Source organism: Anomaloglossus baeobatrachus, chromosome 5 (genome assembly GCF_048569485.1).
Source record: "Anomaloglossus baeobatrachus isolate aAnoBae1 chromosome 5, aAnoBae1.hap1, whole genome shotgun sequence".
NCBI lineage: Eukaryota > Metazoa > Chordata > Amphibia > Anura > Aromobatidae > Anomaloglossus > Anomaloglossus baeobatrachus.
The window spans coordinates 188,571,130-188,586,026 of record NC_134357.1 but is presented as its reverse complement, the minus strand read 5'-3'; the positions used below and the strand labels follow the sequence as shown (position 1 = coordinate 188,586,026).

Genomic DNA, 14,897 nt, shown 5'->3' with positions numbered 1-14,897 from the left:
ATGTTAGTGATTTGATTGCGTCCATTAATTCTGTACTGGACCTCAATCCGCCAGTATCAGAGGAGCAACCCTCTCTGGCAGAAAAGCACCAGTTTACCTTGCCTAAGAGGACAAGGAGTGTGTTCTTTAACCACTCCAGTTTTCAGGCCACTGTGACCAAGCATAGGGCCTGTCCTGACAAACGCTTCCCAAAGCGTGGTTCTGATGACCGTTTTCCCTTTCCACCTGAGGTGGTCAAGGAGTGGGCTCATTCACCAAAGGTAGACCCTCCGGTGTCTAGACTCTCAGCCCGGACCATTGTATCAGTGGCTGATGGCACCTCTCTTAAGGATTCCACTGACCGCCAGGTTGACCTTCTGGCCAAATCTGTATATGAGGCGGCAGGGGCCTCGTTCTCCCCATCTTTTGCAGCAGTGTGGGCTCTCAAAGCCATCTCTGCTTCTCTAGAGGAGATGCATTCCCTCACCAGGGAATCTATGCCCGAAATGGTTGCCTTAACTTCCCAAGCTTCAGCTTTTTGACTATCTGGCCGCGCCAGCAACGTCCTTAGTCAGTGGCAGGCTCTCCCACTTTGGCGACGTGTGGTTTCAACACGTCTCCGATCAGTGGGTGCGGGATATCATCTCCCACGGCTACAGGATAGAATTCTCTTCCAGCCAGCCAAACAGATTTTTTTTGTCAGCTCCAAGGCCGCCGCCTTCTCTCAGGCCGTGGCATCCTTGCAGGCCAACGGAGTAATTGTACCGGTTCCCGCCCGGGAACGGTTCAGAGGTTTCTACTCAAATCTCTTCCTAGTCCCCAAAAAGGACGGTTCCTTCCGGCCCGTCCTGGATCTCAAGCTTCTCAACAAGCATGTTCAGGTGCGGCATTTTCGCATGGAGTCTCTGCGATCAGTCATTGCCTCAATGACCCAAGGAGATTTCCTGGCATCCATCGACATCAGAGATGCCTATCTGCAGGTGCCAATTGCAGTTTCACACCAGCGTTGGCTACGTTTTGCAATCGGAGGGGAACATTTCCAATTCGTGGCTCTCCCCTTCGGGTTAGCCACGGCCCCTCGAGTATTCACCAAGGTCATGGCAGCAGTGGTTGCGGTTCTGCACCTCCAGGGGTTGGCAGTGATTCCTTACCTGGACGACCTTCTAGTCAAGGCTTCATCCAGCGCAGACTGTCAGCGGAGTGTCTCGCTCACTCTCGCCACTCTAGCCCAATTCGGGTGGCTTGTCAATCTGCCCAAATCCACTCTGACTCCGACCCAGAGGCTCACCTACCTAGGGATGCAGTTCGAGACTCTGCCGGCACTTGTGAAGCTGCCCTTAGTCAAACAGCAGTCCCTCCATCTGGCGGTGCGCTCTCTGCTGAGGCCCCGCCGTCATTCCATCAGGTACCTAATGCAGGTGCTGGGTCAGATGGTGGCGTCAATGGAGGCTGTTCCCTTTGCCCAGTTGCATCTGCGTCCTCTGCAGCTGGACATTCTCCGCTGTTGGGACAAGCGGACTTCCTCCTTGCACAGGCTAGTGGCTCTGTCGCCACAGACCAGGGGCTCCCTTCAGTGGTGGCTTCGGCTCCTCTCTCTGTCTCAGGGACGCTCCTTCCTGGCCCCGTCCTGGGTGATCCTCACCACGGATGCCAGTCTATCCGGCTGGGGAGCGGTATATCTCCACCACCGAGCGCAGGGCACTTGGACTCCGTCCGAATCAGCCCTCTCGATCAATGTGCTGGAAACCAGAGCTGTGCTTCTAGCTCTCCTAGCCTTTCACCACCTTTTGGCGGGCAAGCACATCCGAGTCCAGTCAGACAACGGGACAGCGGTTGCCTACATCAATTACCAAGGCGGAACACGCAGCCGCCTGGCAATGTTGGAGGTTCAACACATCCTTCAGTGGACGGAGAACTCCAAGTCCACCATATCCGCAGTCCACATCCCAGGCGTGGAAAACTGGGAAGCAGATTATCTCAGCCGTCAAACCGTGGACAGTGGCGAGTGGTCCCTGCATCCGGCAGTGTTTCAGTCAATCTGCCGCAAGTGGGGCACTCCGGAAGTGGATCTAATGGCATCCCGGCACAACAACAAGGTTCCGGTTTACGTGGCTCGCTCCCACGATCCTCAGGCCTTTGCAGCGGACGCTCTGGTTCAAGATTGGTCCCAGTTTCGTCTGTCCTACGTGTTTCCCCCTCTAGCTCTCTTGCCCAGAGTTCTGCGCAAGATCAGAATGGAGGGCCGTCGGGTCATACTCATTGCTCCGGACTGGCCCAGGCGAGCTTGGTGCCCAGACCTGCTCCATCTGTCCGTAGAGGTGCTGTGGCATCTTCCGGACTGTCCAGACCTTCTCTCACAAGGTCCGTTTTTCCGCCAGAATTCTGCGGCTCTCAGATTGACGGCGTGGCTCTTGAGTCCTGGATCTTGACGACTTCTGGTATTCCTCCTGAAGTCATCTCCACTATGACTCGGGCTCGGAAGTCTTCCTCGGCCAAAATCTATCACAGGACTTGGAGAATTTTCCTGTCCTGGTGTTGCTCTTCCGGCCATGCTCCTTGCCCTTTTTCCTTGCCGACCCTTCTGTCCTTTCTACAGTCCGGTCTGCAGCTAGGACTATCCCTCAATTCCCTCAAGGGACAAGTCTCGGCTCTGTCAGTGTTGTTCTAGCGGTGTATCGCCCGACTGGCTCAAGTGCGCACCTTCATGCAGGGCGCGTCTCACATCATTCCGCCTTACCGGCGGCCCTTGGATCCCTGGGACCTCAATCTGGTCCTCACGGCCTTGCAGAAACCCCCCTTTGAGCCTCTTAGGGAGGTTTCTTTGTCTCGTCTTTCACAGAAGGTGGTCTTTCTAGTGGCCATAACTTCCCTCAGGAGAGTCTCTGATTTGGCTGCGCTCTCTTCGGAGTCACCTTTTTTGGTTTTTCATCAAGACAAGGTGGTTCTCCGTCCGACTCCGGACTTTCTCCCTAAGGTGGTTTCTCCTTTCCACCTTAACCAGGACATTTCCCTGCCTTCCTTTTGTCCGGCTCCTGTTCATCGCTTTGAAAAAGCGTTGCATACTCTGGATCTGGTGCGGGCGCTCCGGATCTATGTGTCTCGCACCGCTGTTTTTAGGCGGTGCACCTCTCTTTTTGTGCTAACCACAGGTCGGCGTAAGGGCCTCTCGGCTTCTAAGCCGACCTTAGCTCGTTGGATTAGGTCGGCCATTTCCGATGCCTACCAGTGTACTCAGGTGCCTCCCCCGCCGGGGATCAAGGCACACTCGACCAGAGCTGTCGGTGCCTCTTGGGATTTCAGGCACCAGGCTACGGCTCAGCAGGTCTGTCAGGCTGCCACTTGGACTAGTCTGCATACCTTTTCAAAGCCCTACCCAAGTGCATGCTCATGCTTCGGCAGATGCGAGCTTGGGCAGACGCATCCTTCAGGCGGCTGTCGCCCATTTGTGAAGTTAGGCTCCGCCTACTTCTCAGTTTTCTGTTTATTCCCACCCATGGACTGCTTTGAGACGTCCCAATGTCTGGGTCTCCCATAGGAACGATAAAGAAAAAGAGAATTTTGTTTACTTACCGTAAATTCTTTTTCTTATAGTTCCGTATTGGGAGACCCAGCACCCTCCCTGTTGCCTGTTGGCAGTTTCTTGTTCCGCGTGTTATCACCGGCTGTTGTCGTAGACAGAGGCTCCGGTTGTTCCGGTTCTTGCTCTGTCTTTACTTGTGGGTGGCTATTCTCCTTCAGCTTTTGCACTAAACTGGCTAGATCTGGTTATCCAGGGGGTGTATATGCTCAGAGGGAGGAGCTACACTTTTTAGTGTAGTACTTTGTGTGTCCTCCGGAGGCAGAAGCTATACACCCAATTGTCTGGGTCTCCCAATACGGAACTATAAGAAAAAGAATTTACGGTAAGTAAACAAAATTCTCTTTTTTTTTCTGAGTGTTGGTTAAAATAAATTCCATAGAGGGGGATCATTTTTGACTTAAGGCCCTGTCACACACAGCGATAAATCTTTGGCAGATCTGTGGTTGCAGTGAAATCATGGACATATTGTTCCATTTGTACACAGCCACAAACCTGGCACTGATTGTCCACAATTTCACTGCAACCACAGATCTGCCGCAGATTTATCTCTGTGTGTGACAGGGCCTTTACTCATGTATAAGATAACAAATCAAGGAATACCGACCTGCCCAAATGTTTGTGGTTTCTGCTAGAGCTGGAGGCAATGAATAATTTGTCAGGAAATGTCAGGTGAGCAATGGGAGATTTGCTAATCTGGAGTTCGATTATTGTGAGAGCTGGTTCCCACATCACTGCCTTTGTGTGTAGTGATGTTACACTTTCCATAAACTGATGACTGCACATTTCCATTGCACGGTAACTGAAGATAGATCTGAACAACTCCATTTTATCTTGTTTTAGAGAGCTTCAAAACCTTCACATGAACTGGTCCAGAGTCTCATTTCCACCAACGTCACCATAGATTCCAAGATGTCCACCAGCACAGTGTCCTTATTCATGGACTCGAAACCACTGGGCATGGAGGATGTGGAGAGCAAGCAGTACGGTTTATTAAGATCTTTTATAAAACTGTCAACTATTGGAAAGGCCTTGTTTGTGACAATCTAAGTAGGATGTTTTAATGTCTGTAATAAAGAAGGCAGCTCTTCTTGACCATGGTGGTTGCTGTGTGTAGGGGTCTCAGGAGCTCTCTCCACACATGGTAGATGGCGGCTATATGACGTGTAACTGAGCTGTTAATCATTTAAATGTCTCTGTTTATCGCTGACACCGGCGATAAATGGAACAAGTGTCAGTGCCTATTGTATACCCCCACCGTACCTGCAATGCACCCATGGGTTACTGTGGCAGCTGAACTTTCCCATTGCTGCCATTTTGATCCTGGAATAAGCGAAGTTACAGGCTGAGCTCCGTAGGAGACAGTCATTTACACTATGTACTGCAATATCGCAGTATTGCAGTATACATTATAAGTTTATGTCCCCTTAAGAAGACTTTAAAAAAAATTTAAATGCAATAAAAATTGTAATTGCCACTCTTATTTACAATAAATAATGAAAATAAAATACAACCTGTATCAGCATGTCTGATCTATCAAAATATAAAGTTGGTCCAATTGGTAAGCGTGGTCAAGAGAAAAAAATCTAAATGCCATAATCACAATGTTTTGGTCACCACAAACAATGTGATTTAAACAGGTGTCAGAAAATGGCAATGTAAATGAATGTATTATGGCATATTTCTTTAACGTTCCTTATGGGAGACCCAAACCATGGGTGTATAGCTACTGCCTCCGGAGGACACACAAAGTACTACACTAAAAGTGTAGCTCCTCCCTCCGAGCATATACACTCCCCGGATGACAAATCCAACCCAGTTTCATGCTTTGTGTTCAGGAGGTCACACACACACATGCATCCTGTTTTGATTTTTCATTTTTTCTAAAGATTTGGAAGAAAAGCGGGTCCACTGGACTCCCGGCATGTCCCTTCTCACCCCCCTGGCGGCGGTGCTGTTAAGGTTGACTTCAGGGCAGGAGCCCTTCATGCCGCGCTCCTTCACCATCCCTTAGGGGCTCTGGCTTGAAGTTAGAGCCAACACGGTTCTCACTGCCTTGCAGGAGACCGGCCTCCATCCGCAGCCCTTTTGCAGGACCCTGCTGGACGGAGCACTGAACCCCCACCCCACTCAGGGACTGGGCCCTGCGTCTCAAAGCTAAGTATAGAGACGTTATTCAGAGGGTCCTTCTGCAATGTGGGGCACTTTTATTGGGGGGGACAGTGATTTACTTTAATAATGCTGCTTTTTACTGTGTTTCCGGCCGGTTCCACGGTTTTTACTGAGAACCGCGCCGATGATGCCTGATTGTCGGCCGCATGCATAACTCTAGGCCCCGGCTTCAGCCGCGGCCTAGTTTCGTTTCGTTCCCCTGCATGTCAGTCATGCAGGGGGACACTGCAGCGCCGCCCACCGGCCGCTCTGCACAGGGGAGGACACTCCTCTCTGAGGAGATGATTCCCTCCCCTGTACATCTCCTTAGCCCTCCGATTCCCGCTCCTGGGTTAACCCCCGCCCCCCCCCCCCTCACTCTGGCGCCATTTTCTCAGCGTTCTTAGTACACTGGTCGGCGCTGGCTGCTCTGCAGAAGGAGTGAATATCTGGCTGGGGGTCCAGGCTTGGAATCCGGAGGGCACACATAATAGCGGTCTGATAAGTCACAACCTCTGGTTGTGCACTTACACTTTCAGGGCATTCTGAAGGAGTTAATTCTTTATTATAGAACCTCCTCCTCAGCAGCATGTCTCACACTAGGAGCAAGGCTCCAAGGCTCTACATACTCTGCATGCAAGCTCGTATTGCAGACCCACACTGTAATGCCTGTTCTAATGTGGTGGTGCCTCAGCCTGGAGTCTCCCCAGGCTGCACCCCCGGCTTGGGTAGCATCTTTTTCCAATGCTATTTCCCAGTCCTTTGCAGACTCCATTGGACAGTTGTCTCGGACGCTGCTAAGCATGCATCAGCCCCCTTCTCAGGGTGTCTCTGCTGCTCCAGCTCGCTCTGCAGAGCTCACAGAGTCTGTTTCACCTAATCCCAGACCCCGTCCTCCTAAACGGAGACGCAGGGACTCCTCTCCTTCCTCGTCCCACGGCTCTGCCTACGGGCCGAGTCACAAGGCGAGGAGGATGCCCTTATTGTGGGCTCAGACGCTTCGTCTATGTACCCCATTGATACCGATGGTGATGCAGATGTTAGCGTTTTGATAGCGTCCATTAACTCCGTTCTGGACCTTAACCCTCCAGTGTCAGAAGAACAGGCCTCTCGGGTAGAAAAACACCAGTTTATCTCACCTAAGAGAGCAGGCCACTGTGACTAAACCCAGGGCCTGTCCTGACAAACGCTTTAAGCGTACTTCTGACTTACTGGGGGCTCGAACGCTCTCCATGTACCCTTTTGATCTGTCCGAAAGTGACGCAGATGCTAATGATTTGATTGCGTCCATTATATTTGTACTGGACCTCAATCCGCCTGTATCAGGGGAGCACCCCTCTTTGGCAGAAAAGCATCAGTATACCTTGCCTAAGAGAACAAGGAGTGTGTTCCTTATCCACTCCAGCATTCAGGTCACTGTGACCAAGCCCAGAGCCTGTCCTGACAGACGCTTCCCAGAGCGTGGTTCTGATGACTGTTTCCCCTTTCCACCAATGGTGGTCAAGGAGTGGGCTCATTCACCAAGGGTGGACCCTCCGGGGTCTAGACTTTCAGCCCGGACAGTTGTATCAGTGGCTGACGGCTTCTCTCTGAGGATCCCACTGTCCGCCAGGTTGTCCTTCTGGCCAAATGTATATATGAGGCGGCAGGGGCCTCATTCTCCCCATCTTTTGCAGCAGTGCGGGCTCTCAAAGCCATCTCTGCTTCTCGGGAGGAGATGCATTCCCTCACCAGGGCCTTTATGCCCGAATTGGTTGCCTTAACTTCCAGGCTTCAGTCTTTTCATCCTATAGCTGGAGACTGTCACCGCACTGCGGTGGCCTCGGCTACTTCCCTCGCTATCCGCAGGTTCCTGTGGCTTCGAGAGTGGAAGGCAGATGCTTCTTAAGAAGTTCCTTGCTGGACTCCCTTTTGCTGGGACCAGTCTATTCGGTGAACAACTGGATGAAATTATTAAGGAAGCTTTTGGCAGGAAGAGTACTTCCATGCCACAACCCAGGAAACCTTCCAGGGCAGGAACCAGTCGAGGTTTCGTTCCCTTCGTTTCCTCTAACTGGTCGTCCTCTAAGCCCTCGGCCTCGTCCACTAACTCAGCCAAGGTCCGTAAACCAACTGGCGCATGAAGCCGTGTCCTAAGTCGGCAGGAGCTGCTGCCACCAGGGCAGCCTCCTCTTGATTATCTGGCCGCGCCAGTAACGTACTTGGTCGGTGGCAGGCTCTCCCTCTTGGGCGACGTGTGGTTGCGACACGTCTTCGATCAGTGGGTGTGGGTTACCCTCTCCCACGGCTACAAAACAGATTTTTTTTCTGACAACTCCCCCCTGCTCCAAGGCCGCCGCCTTCTCACAGGCCGTGGCATTCTTGCAGGCCAATGGAGTAATTGTACCAGTTCCCGACTGGGAACGGTTCTGAGATTTCTACTCAAATCTCTTCCTAGTCCCCGAAAAGGACGGTGCTTTCCGACCTGGATCTCAAAGCTTCTCAACAAGCATGTTCAGGTGCGGCAATTTTGCAGAAATCTCTGCGATCAGTCAATGACCCAAGGAGATTTCTTAGCATCCATCGACATCAGAGATGTCTCTCTGCATGTGCCATTCGCAGTTTCCCACCAGCGTTGGCTACGTTTTGTAATCTGAGAGGAACATTTCCAATCGTGGCTCTCCCCTTGGGTTAGCCACGGCCCCTCGTGTATTCACCAGTTGCGGTTCTGCTCCTCCAGGGGTTGGTAGTGATTCCTTACCTGGACGCCCTTCTAGTCAGGGCTTCATCCAGTGCAGACTGTCAGCGCTCACTCTCAGCGGAGTGTCTCGCTCACTCTCAGCGGAGTGTCTCGCTCACTCTCAGCGGAGTGTCTCGCTCACTCTCAGCGGAGTGTCTCGCTCACTCTCAGCGGAGTGTCTCGCTCACTCTCAGCGGAGTGTCTCGCTCACTCTCAGCGGAGTGTCTCGCTCACTCTCAGCGGAGTGTCTCGCTCACTCTCAGCGGAGTGTCTCGCTCACTCTCAGCGGAGTGTCTCGCTCACTCTCAGCGGAGTGTCTCGCTCACTCTCAGCGGAGTGTCTCGCTCACTCTCAGCGGAGTGTCTCGCTCACTCTCAGCGGAGTGTCTCGCTCACTCTCAGCGGAGTGTCTCGCTCACTCTCAGCGGAGTGTCTCGCTCACTCTCAGCGGAGTGTCTCGCTCACTCTCAGCGGAGTGTCTCGCTCACTCTCAGCGGAGTGTCTCGCTCACTCTCAGCGGAGTGTCTCGCTCACTCTCAGCGGAGTGTCTCGCTCACTCTCAGCGGAGTGTCTCGCTCACTCTCAGCGGAGTGTCTCGCTCACTCTCAGCGGAGTGTCTCGCTCACTCTCAGCGGAGTGTCTCGCTCACTCTCAGCGGAGTGTCTCGCTCACTCTCAGCGGAGTGTCTCGCTCACTCTCAGCGGAGTGTCTCGCTCACTCTCAGCGGAGTGTCTCGCTCACTCTCAGCGGAGTGTCTCGCTCACTCTCAGCGGAGTGTCTCGCTCACTCTCGCCACGCTTGCAAGTCCACTCTGACCCCGACCCAGGAACTTACGTACCTGGGGATGCAATTCGAGACTCTGCTGGCACTTGTGAAGCTGCCCTTAGTCAAACAGCAGTCTCTTCATCTGGCGGTCCGCTCTCTGCTGAGGCTCCGCCGTCATTCCATCAGGCACCTCATGCAGGTGCTGGGTCAGATGGTGGCGTCAATAGAAGCGGTTCCCCTTGCCAGTTCCATCTGCGTCCCCTGCAGCTGGACATTTTCCGCTGTTGGGGCAAGGGAATTCTTCCTTGCACAGACTGGTGGCTCTGTCGCCACAGACCAGGAGCTCTCTTTAAGTGGTGGCTTCAGCCCCTCTCTCTGTACCAGGGACGCTCCTTTCTGGCCCCGTCCTGGGGATTCTCACCACGGATGCCAGTCTATACGGCTGGGGAGCAGTTTCTCCACCACCGAGCACAGGGCACTCGGACTCCGTCCGAATCAGCCCTCTCGATCAATGTGCTAGAAATCAGGGCTGTAGTCCTTGGACTCGCAGCCGCCTAGCAATGTTGGAAGTTCAACATATCCTTCAGTGGACGGAGGACTCCAAGTCCACCATATCCGCAGTCCACATCCCAGGCGCAGAAAACTGGGAGGCAGATTATCTCAGCCGTCAAACCGTGGACAGCGGCGGGTGAGCCCTGCATCCGGCAGTGTTCCGGTCAATTTAGCAGGCAGGGCACTCCGGAAGTGGATCTAATGGCATCCCGGCACAACAACAAGGTCCCGGTTTACGTGGCTCGCTCCCACGATCCTCAGGCCTTGGCAGCGGACGCGCTGGTTCCAGATTGGTCCCAGTTCCGTCTGGCCTACGTGTTTCCCCCTCTAGCTCTCTTGCCCAGAGTCCTGCGCAAGATCAAGATGGAGGGCCGTCGGGTCGTACTCATCGCCCCAGGCCCAGGCGAGCTTGGTTCCCAGACCTGCTCCATCTGTTCGTAGAGGTGCTGTGGCATCTCCCGGACCGGCCAGACGTTCTCTCAGAGGGTCCGTTTTCCACAACAATTCTGCGGCTCTCAGATTGACGGCGTGGCTCTTGAGCCCTGAATCCTTACGGCTTCAGGCATTCCTTCCGAGGTCATCTTCACTATGACTCAGGCTCGGAAGTCTTCCTCGGCCAGGATTTACCTCAGGACTTGGAGAATTTTCCTGTCCTGGTGTCGTTCTTCCGGCCATGCTCCTTGGCCGTTTTTTCCTTGCCGACCATCCTGTCCTTTCTACAGTCCGGCCTGCAGCTAGGTCTGTCCCTCATTCCCTCAAGGGACAGGTCTCGGCTCTGTCAGCATTGTTCCAGCGGCATATCGCCCGACTGGCCCAGGTGCGCACCTTCATGCAGGGCGCATCTCACATCATTCCGCCTTACCGGCGGTCTCTGGATCCCTGAGACCTTACTCTGGTCCTCATGGCCTTACAGAAACCCCCCTTTGAGCCTCTTAGGGAGGTTTCGTTGTTTAGTCTTTCACAGAAAGTGGTCTTTCTGGTGGCCATAATTTCTCTCAGGAGAGTCTCTTATTTGACTGTGCTCTCTTCGGAGTCACCCTTTTTGGTTTTTTTCACCAAGACAAGGTGGTTCTCCGTCCAACTCCGGGCCTTCTCCCTAAGGTGGTGTCTCCTTTCCACCTTAACCAGGACATTTCATTGTCTTCCCTTTGTTCGGCCCCTATGCATCGCTTTGAGAAAGCGTTGCATGCTTTAGATTTGGTGCGGACGCTCCGGATCTATGTGTCACGCACCGCTGTTTCTTAGGCGGTGCACCTCTCTTTGTGTGCTGACCACACGTCAGCGCAAGGGTCTCTCGGCTTCTAAACCGACCCTAGCTCATTGAATAGGTCGGCCATATCCGATGCCTACCAATGTTCTCAGATGCCTCCCCCGCCGGGGATTAAGGCGCACTCGACCAGAGCCGTCGGTGCCTCTTGGGCTACGGCTCAGCAGGTCTGTCAGGCTGCCACTTGGTCTAGTCTGCACTCTCTTTCGAAGCACTACCAAGTGCATGCTCATGCTTCGGCAGATGCGAGCTTGGGCAGACGCATCCTTCGGACGGCTGTCGCCCATTTGTGAAGTTAGGTTTCGCCTACTTCTCGGTTTCTGTTTATTTCCCACCCATGGACTGCTTTGAGACGTCCCATGGTTTGGGTCTCCCATAAGGAACGATAAAGAGAAAAAGAATTTCTTTGTCGCTCCTAATTGGGAGACCCAGACAATTGGGTGTATAGCTATGCCTCCGGAGGCCACACAAAGCATTACACTAAAAGTGTAAAGCCCCTCCCCTTCAGGCTATACACCCCCCGTGCTGCTACGGGCTCATCAGTTTTCTTGCTTTGTGCGAAGGAGGTCAGCGGACCGCAACCCCAGACCGACTAAGAAAGCTCGCTATCAAATCCCCTCGACATCATCACAATGTTCAGGATCTCAGCGAGAGGACTCTCTGTATGATGAAGCGGAGGTAGCTGATCAGGATTCTGACCCTGAAGCCGCTCTCAACCTTGATACTCCTGATGGGGACGCCATAGTGAATGATCTTATTGCGTCCATCAATGAAATGTTGGATATTTCTCCCTCAGCTCCTCCAGTGGAGGAGTCAGCTTCTCAGCAGGAGAAATTCCGTTTCAGGTTTCCCAAGCGTACAAAGAGTATGTTTCTGGACCACTCTGACTTCAGAGAGGCAGTCCAGAAACACCGAGATTGTCCAGATAAGCGTTTTTCCAAGCGCCTTAAGGATACACGTTACCCTTTCCCCCCTGACGTGGTCAAGGGCTGGACTCAGTGTCCCAAGGTGGATCCTCCAATCTCCAGACTGGCGGCTAGATCCATAGTTGCAGTGGAAGATGGAGCTTCACTCAAGGATGCCACTGACAGACAGATGGAGCTCTGGTTGAAATCCATCTATGAAGCTATCGGCGCGTCTTTTGCTCCAGCATTCGCAGCCGTATGGGCACTCCAAGCTATCTCAGCTGGTCAGGCGCAAATTGACGCACTCACACGTACGTCTGCGCCGCAGGTGGCGTCCATAACCTCTCAAACGTCGGCATTTGCGTCCTACGCTATTAATGCTGTCCTGGACTCTGCGAGCCGTACGGCGGTTGCAGCCGACAATTCGGTGGCAATACGCAGGGCCTTGTGGCTACGGGAATGGAAGGCAGATTCGGCTTCCAAAAAGTGCTTAACTGGTTTGCCATTTTCTGGCGACCGCTTGTTTGGTGAGAGATTGGATGAAATCATCAAACAATCCAAGGGAAAGGAAACATCCTTACCCCAGGCCAAACCAAAAACACCCCAACAGAGGAGGGGACAGTCGAGGTTTCGGTCCTTTCGGGGTGCGGGCAGGTCCCAATTCTCCTCGTCCAAAAGGCCGCAGAAGGATCAGAGAAACTCCGACGCGTGGCGGTCTAAATCACGCCCTAAAAAGACCGCCGGAGGTGCCGCTACCAAGGCGGCTTCCTCATGACTTACGGCCTCCTCACACCGCATCCTCGGTCGGTGGCAGGCTCTCCCGCTTTTGCGACACCTGGCTACCACAAGTAAAAGACCGTTGGGTGAAAGACATTTTGTCTCACGGTTACAGGATAGAGTTCAGCTCTCGTCCTCCGACTCGATTCTTCAGCACATCTCCGCCTCCCGAGCGAGCCGATGCTCTGCTGCAGGCGGTGGACATTCTGAAGGCAGTAGGAGTGGTGGTCCCGGTTCCTCTTCAGCAACAGCGTCACGGTTTCTACTCCAACCTGTTTGTGGTTCCAAAGAAGGACGGGTCCTTCCGTCCTGGTTTGGACCTAAAACTGCTCAACAAACACGTAAGGACCAGGCGGTTGTGGATGGAATCCCTCCTCCACTCTCAGGGTCACTCTGTGATACCCTACTTAGACGATCTGCTGGTCAAGGCACCCTCTCAAGAGGCATGCCAACACAGCCTCAACGTCACTCTGGAGATTCTCCAGAGTTTCGGGTGGATCATCAATTTTCCAAAGTCAAATCTGACACCGGTCCAATCGCTGACATATCTTGGCATGGAGTTTCATACTCGTCCAGCGATAGTGAAGCTTCCGCTGGACAAACAGCGTCCGCTACAGACAGGGGTACAATCTCTCCTTCAAGGTCGGTCACACCCCTTGAGGCGCCTCATGCACTTCCTGGGGAAGATGGTGGCAGCAATGGAAGCAGTACCTTTCGCGCAGTTTCGCCTTCGTCTCCTTCAAGGGGACTGGGAGGTGGTTACGACGGACGCGAGCCTGTCAGGGTGGGGAGCAGTTTTTCTCCACCACAGGGCTCAGGGTACGTGGACTCAGCAAGAGTCCTCACTTCAGATCAATGTATTGGAGATCAGGGCAGTGTATCTTGCCCTAAAAGCGTTCCAGCAGTGGCTGGAAGGCAAGCAGATCCGAATTCAGTCGGACAACTCCACAGCGGTGGCTTACATCAACCACCAAGGTGGGACACGCAGTCGGCAAGCCTTCCAGGAAGTCCGGCGGATTCTGCTGTGGGGGGAAAGACGATTGGTCGCAGTTTCAGCTTCCTTATGTGTTTCCTCCTCGGGCACTGTTGCCCAGAGTGTTACGCAAGATCAGGGCCGACTGCCGCCGCGCCATCCTCGTCGCTCCAGACTGGCCGAGGAGGTCGTGGTACCCAGATCTGTGGCATCTCATGGTCGGCCACCCGTGGGCACTGCCAGATCGACCAGATTTGCTGTCTCAAGGGCCGTTTTTCCATCTGAATTCTGCGGCCCTCAACCTGACTGTGTGGCCATTGAGTCCTGGATCCTAGCGTCTTCAGGATTATCTCAAGAGGTCATTGCCACTATGAGACAGGCTAGGAAACCAACGTCCGCCAAGATCTACCACAGGACGTGGAAAATATTCCTGTCGTGGTGCTCTGCTAAGGCGTTTTCTCCCTGGCCTTTTGCCTTGCCCACTTTTCTGTCCTTTCTTCAATCCGGATTGGAAAAGGGTTTGTCGCTAGGCTCCCTTAAGGGACAAGTCTCTGCGCTCTCTGTGTTTTTTCAGAAGCGCCTGGCCAGGCTCCCACAGGTACGCACGTTCCTGCAGGGGGTTTGTCACATCGTCCCTCCTTACAAGCGTCCGTTAGAACCCTGGGATCTGAACAGGGTGCTGATGGTCCTTCAGAAACCACCGTTCGAGCCAATGAGGGATATTTCGCTCGCACGCCTTTCGCAGAAAGTGGTTTTTCTAGTAGCAGTCACCTCACTTCGGAGAGTGTCTGAGTTGGCAGCGTTATCATGCAAAGCTCCTTTCCTGGTGTTTCACCAGGACAAGGTGGTTCTGCGTCCGGTTCCGGAATTCCTCCCTAAGGTGGTATCCCCTTTTCATCTCAATCAGGACATCTCCTTACCCTCGTTTTGTCCTCATCCAGTTCACCAATGTGAAAAGGATTTGCACTTGTTAGATCTGGTGAGAGCACTCAGACTCTACATTTCTCGTACGGCGCCCCTGCGCCGCTCGGATGCACTCTTTGTCCTTGTCGCTGGCCAGCGTAAAGGGACACAAGCTTCCAAATCAACCCTAGCTCGGTGGATCAAGGAACCAATTCTCGAAGCTTACCGTTCCTCGGGGCTTCCGGTTCCCTCAGGACTGAAGGCCCATTCTACCAGGGCCGTGGGAGCGTCCTGGGCCTTGCGACACCAGGCTACGGCTCAGCAGGTGTG

General features: G+C 53.4%; 1 protein-coding gene across 3 annotated transcripts in view; it reads left to right on the top strand.

The window, feature by feature from the left end:
- The window catches only part of BMS1 (BMS1 ribosome biogenesis factor), an 81,638-nt gene that overhangs the window by 36,685 nt on the left and 30,056 nt on the right, over positions 1-14,897 (top strand). For all 3 annotated transcript variants that reach the window (XM_075349042.1, XM_075349041.1, XM_075349040.1), the window contains one exon: positions 4,400-4,539. In XM_075349042.1, coding sequence (XP_075205157.1) covers positions 4,400-4,539 — 140 coding nt within the window. The remainder of the gene's footprint in view (positions 1-4,399; positions 4,540-14,897) is intronic.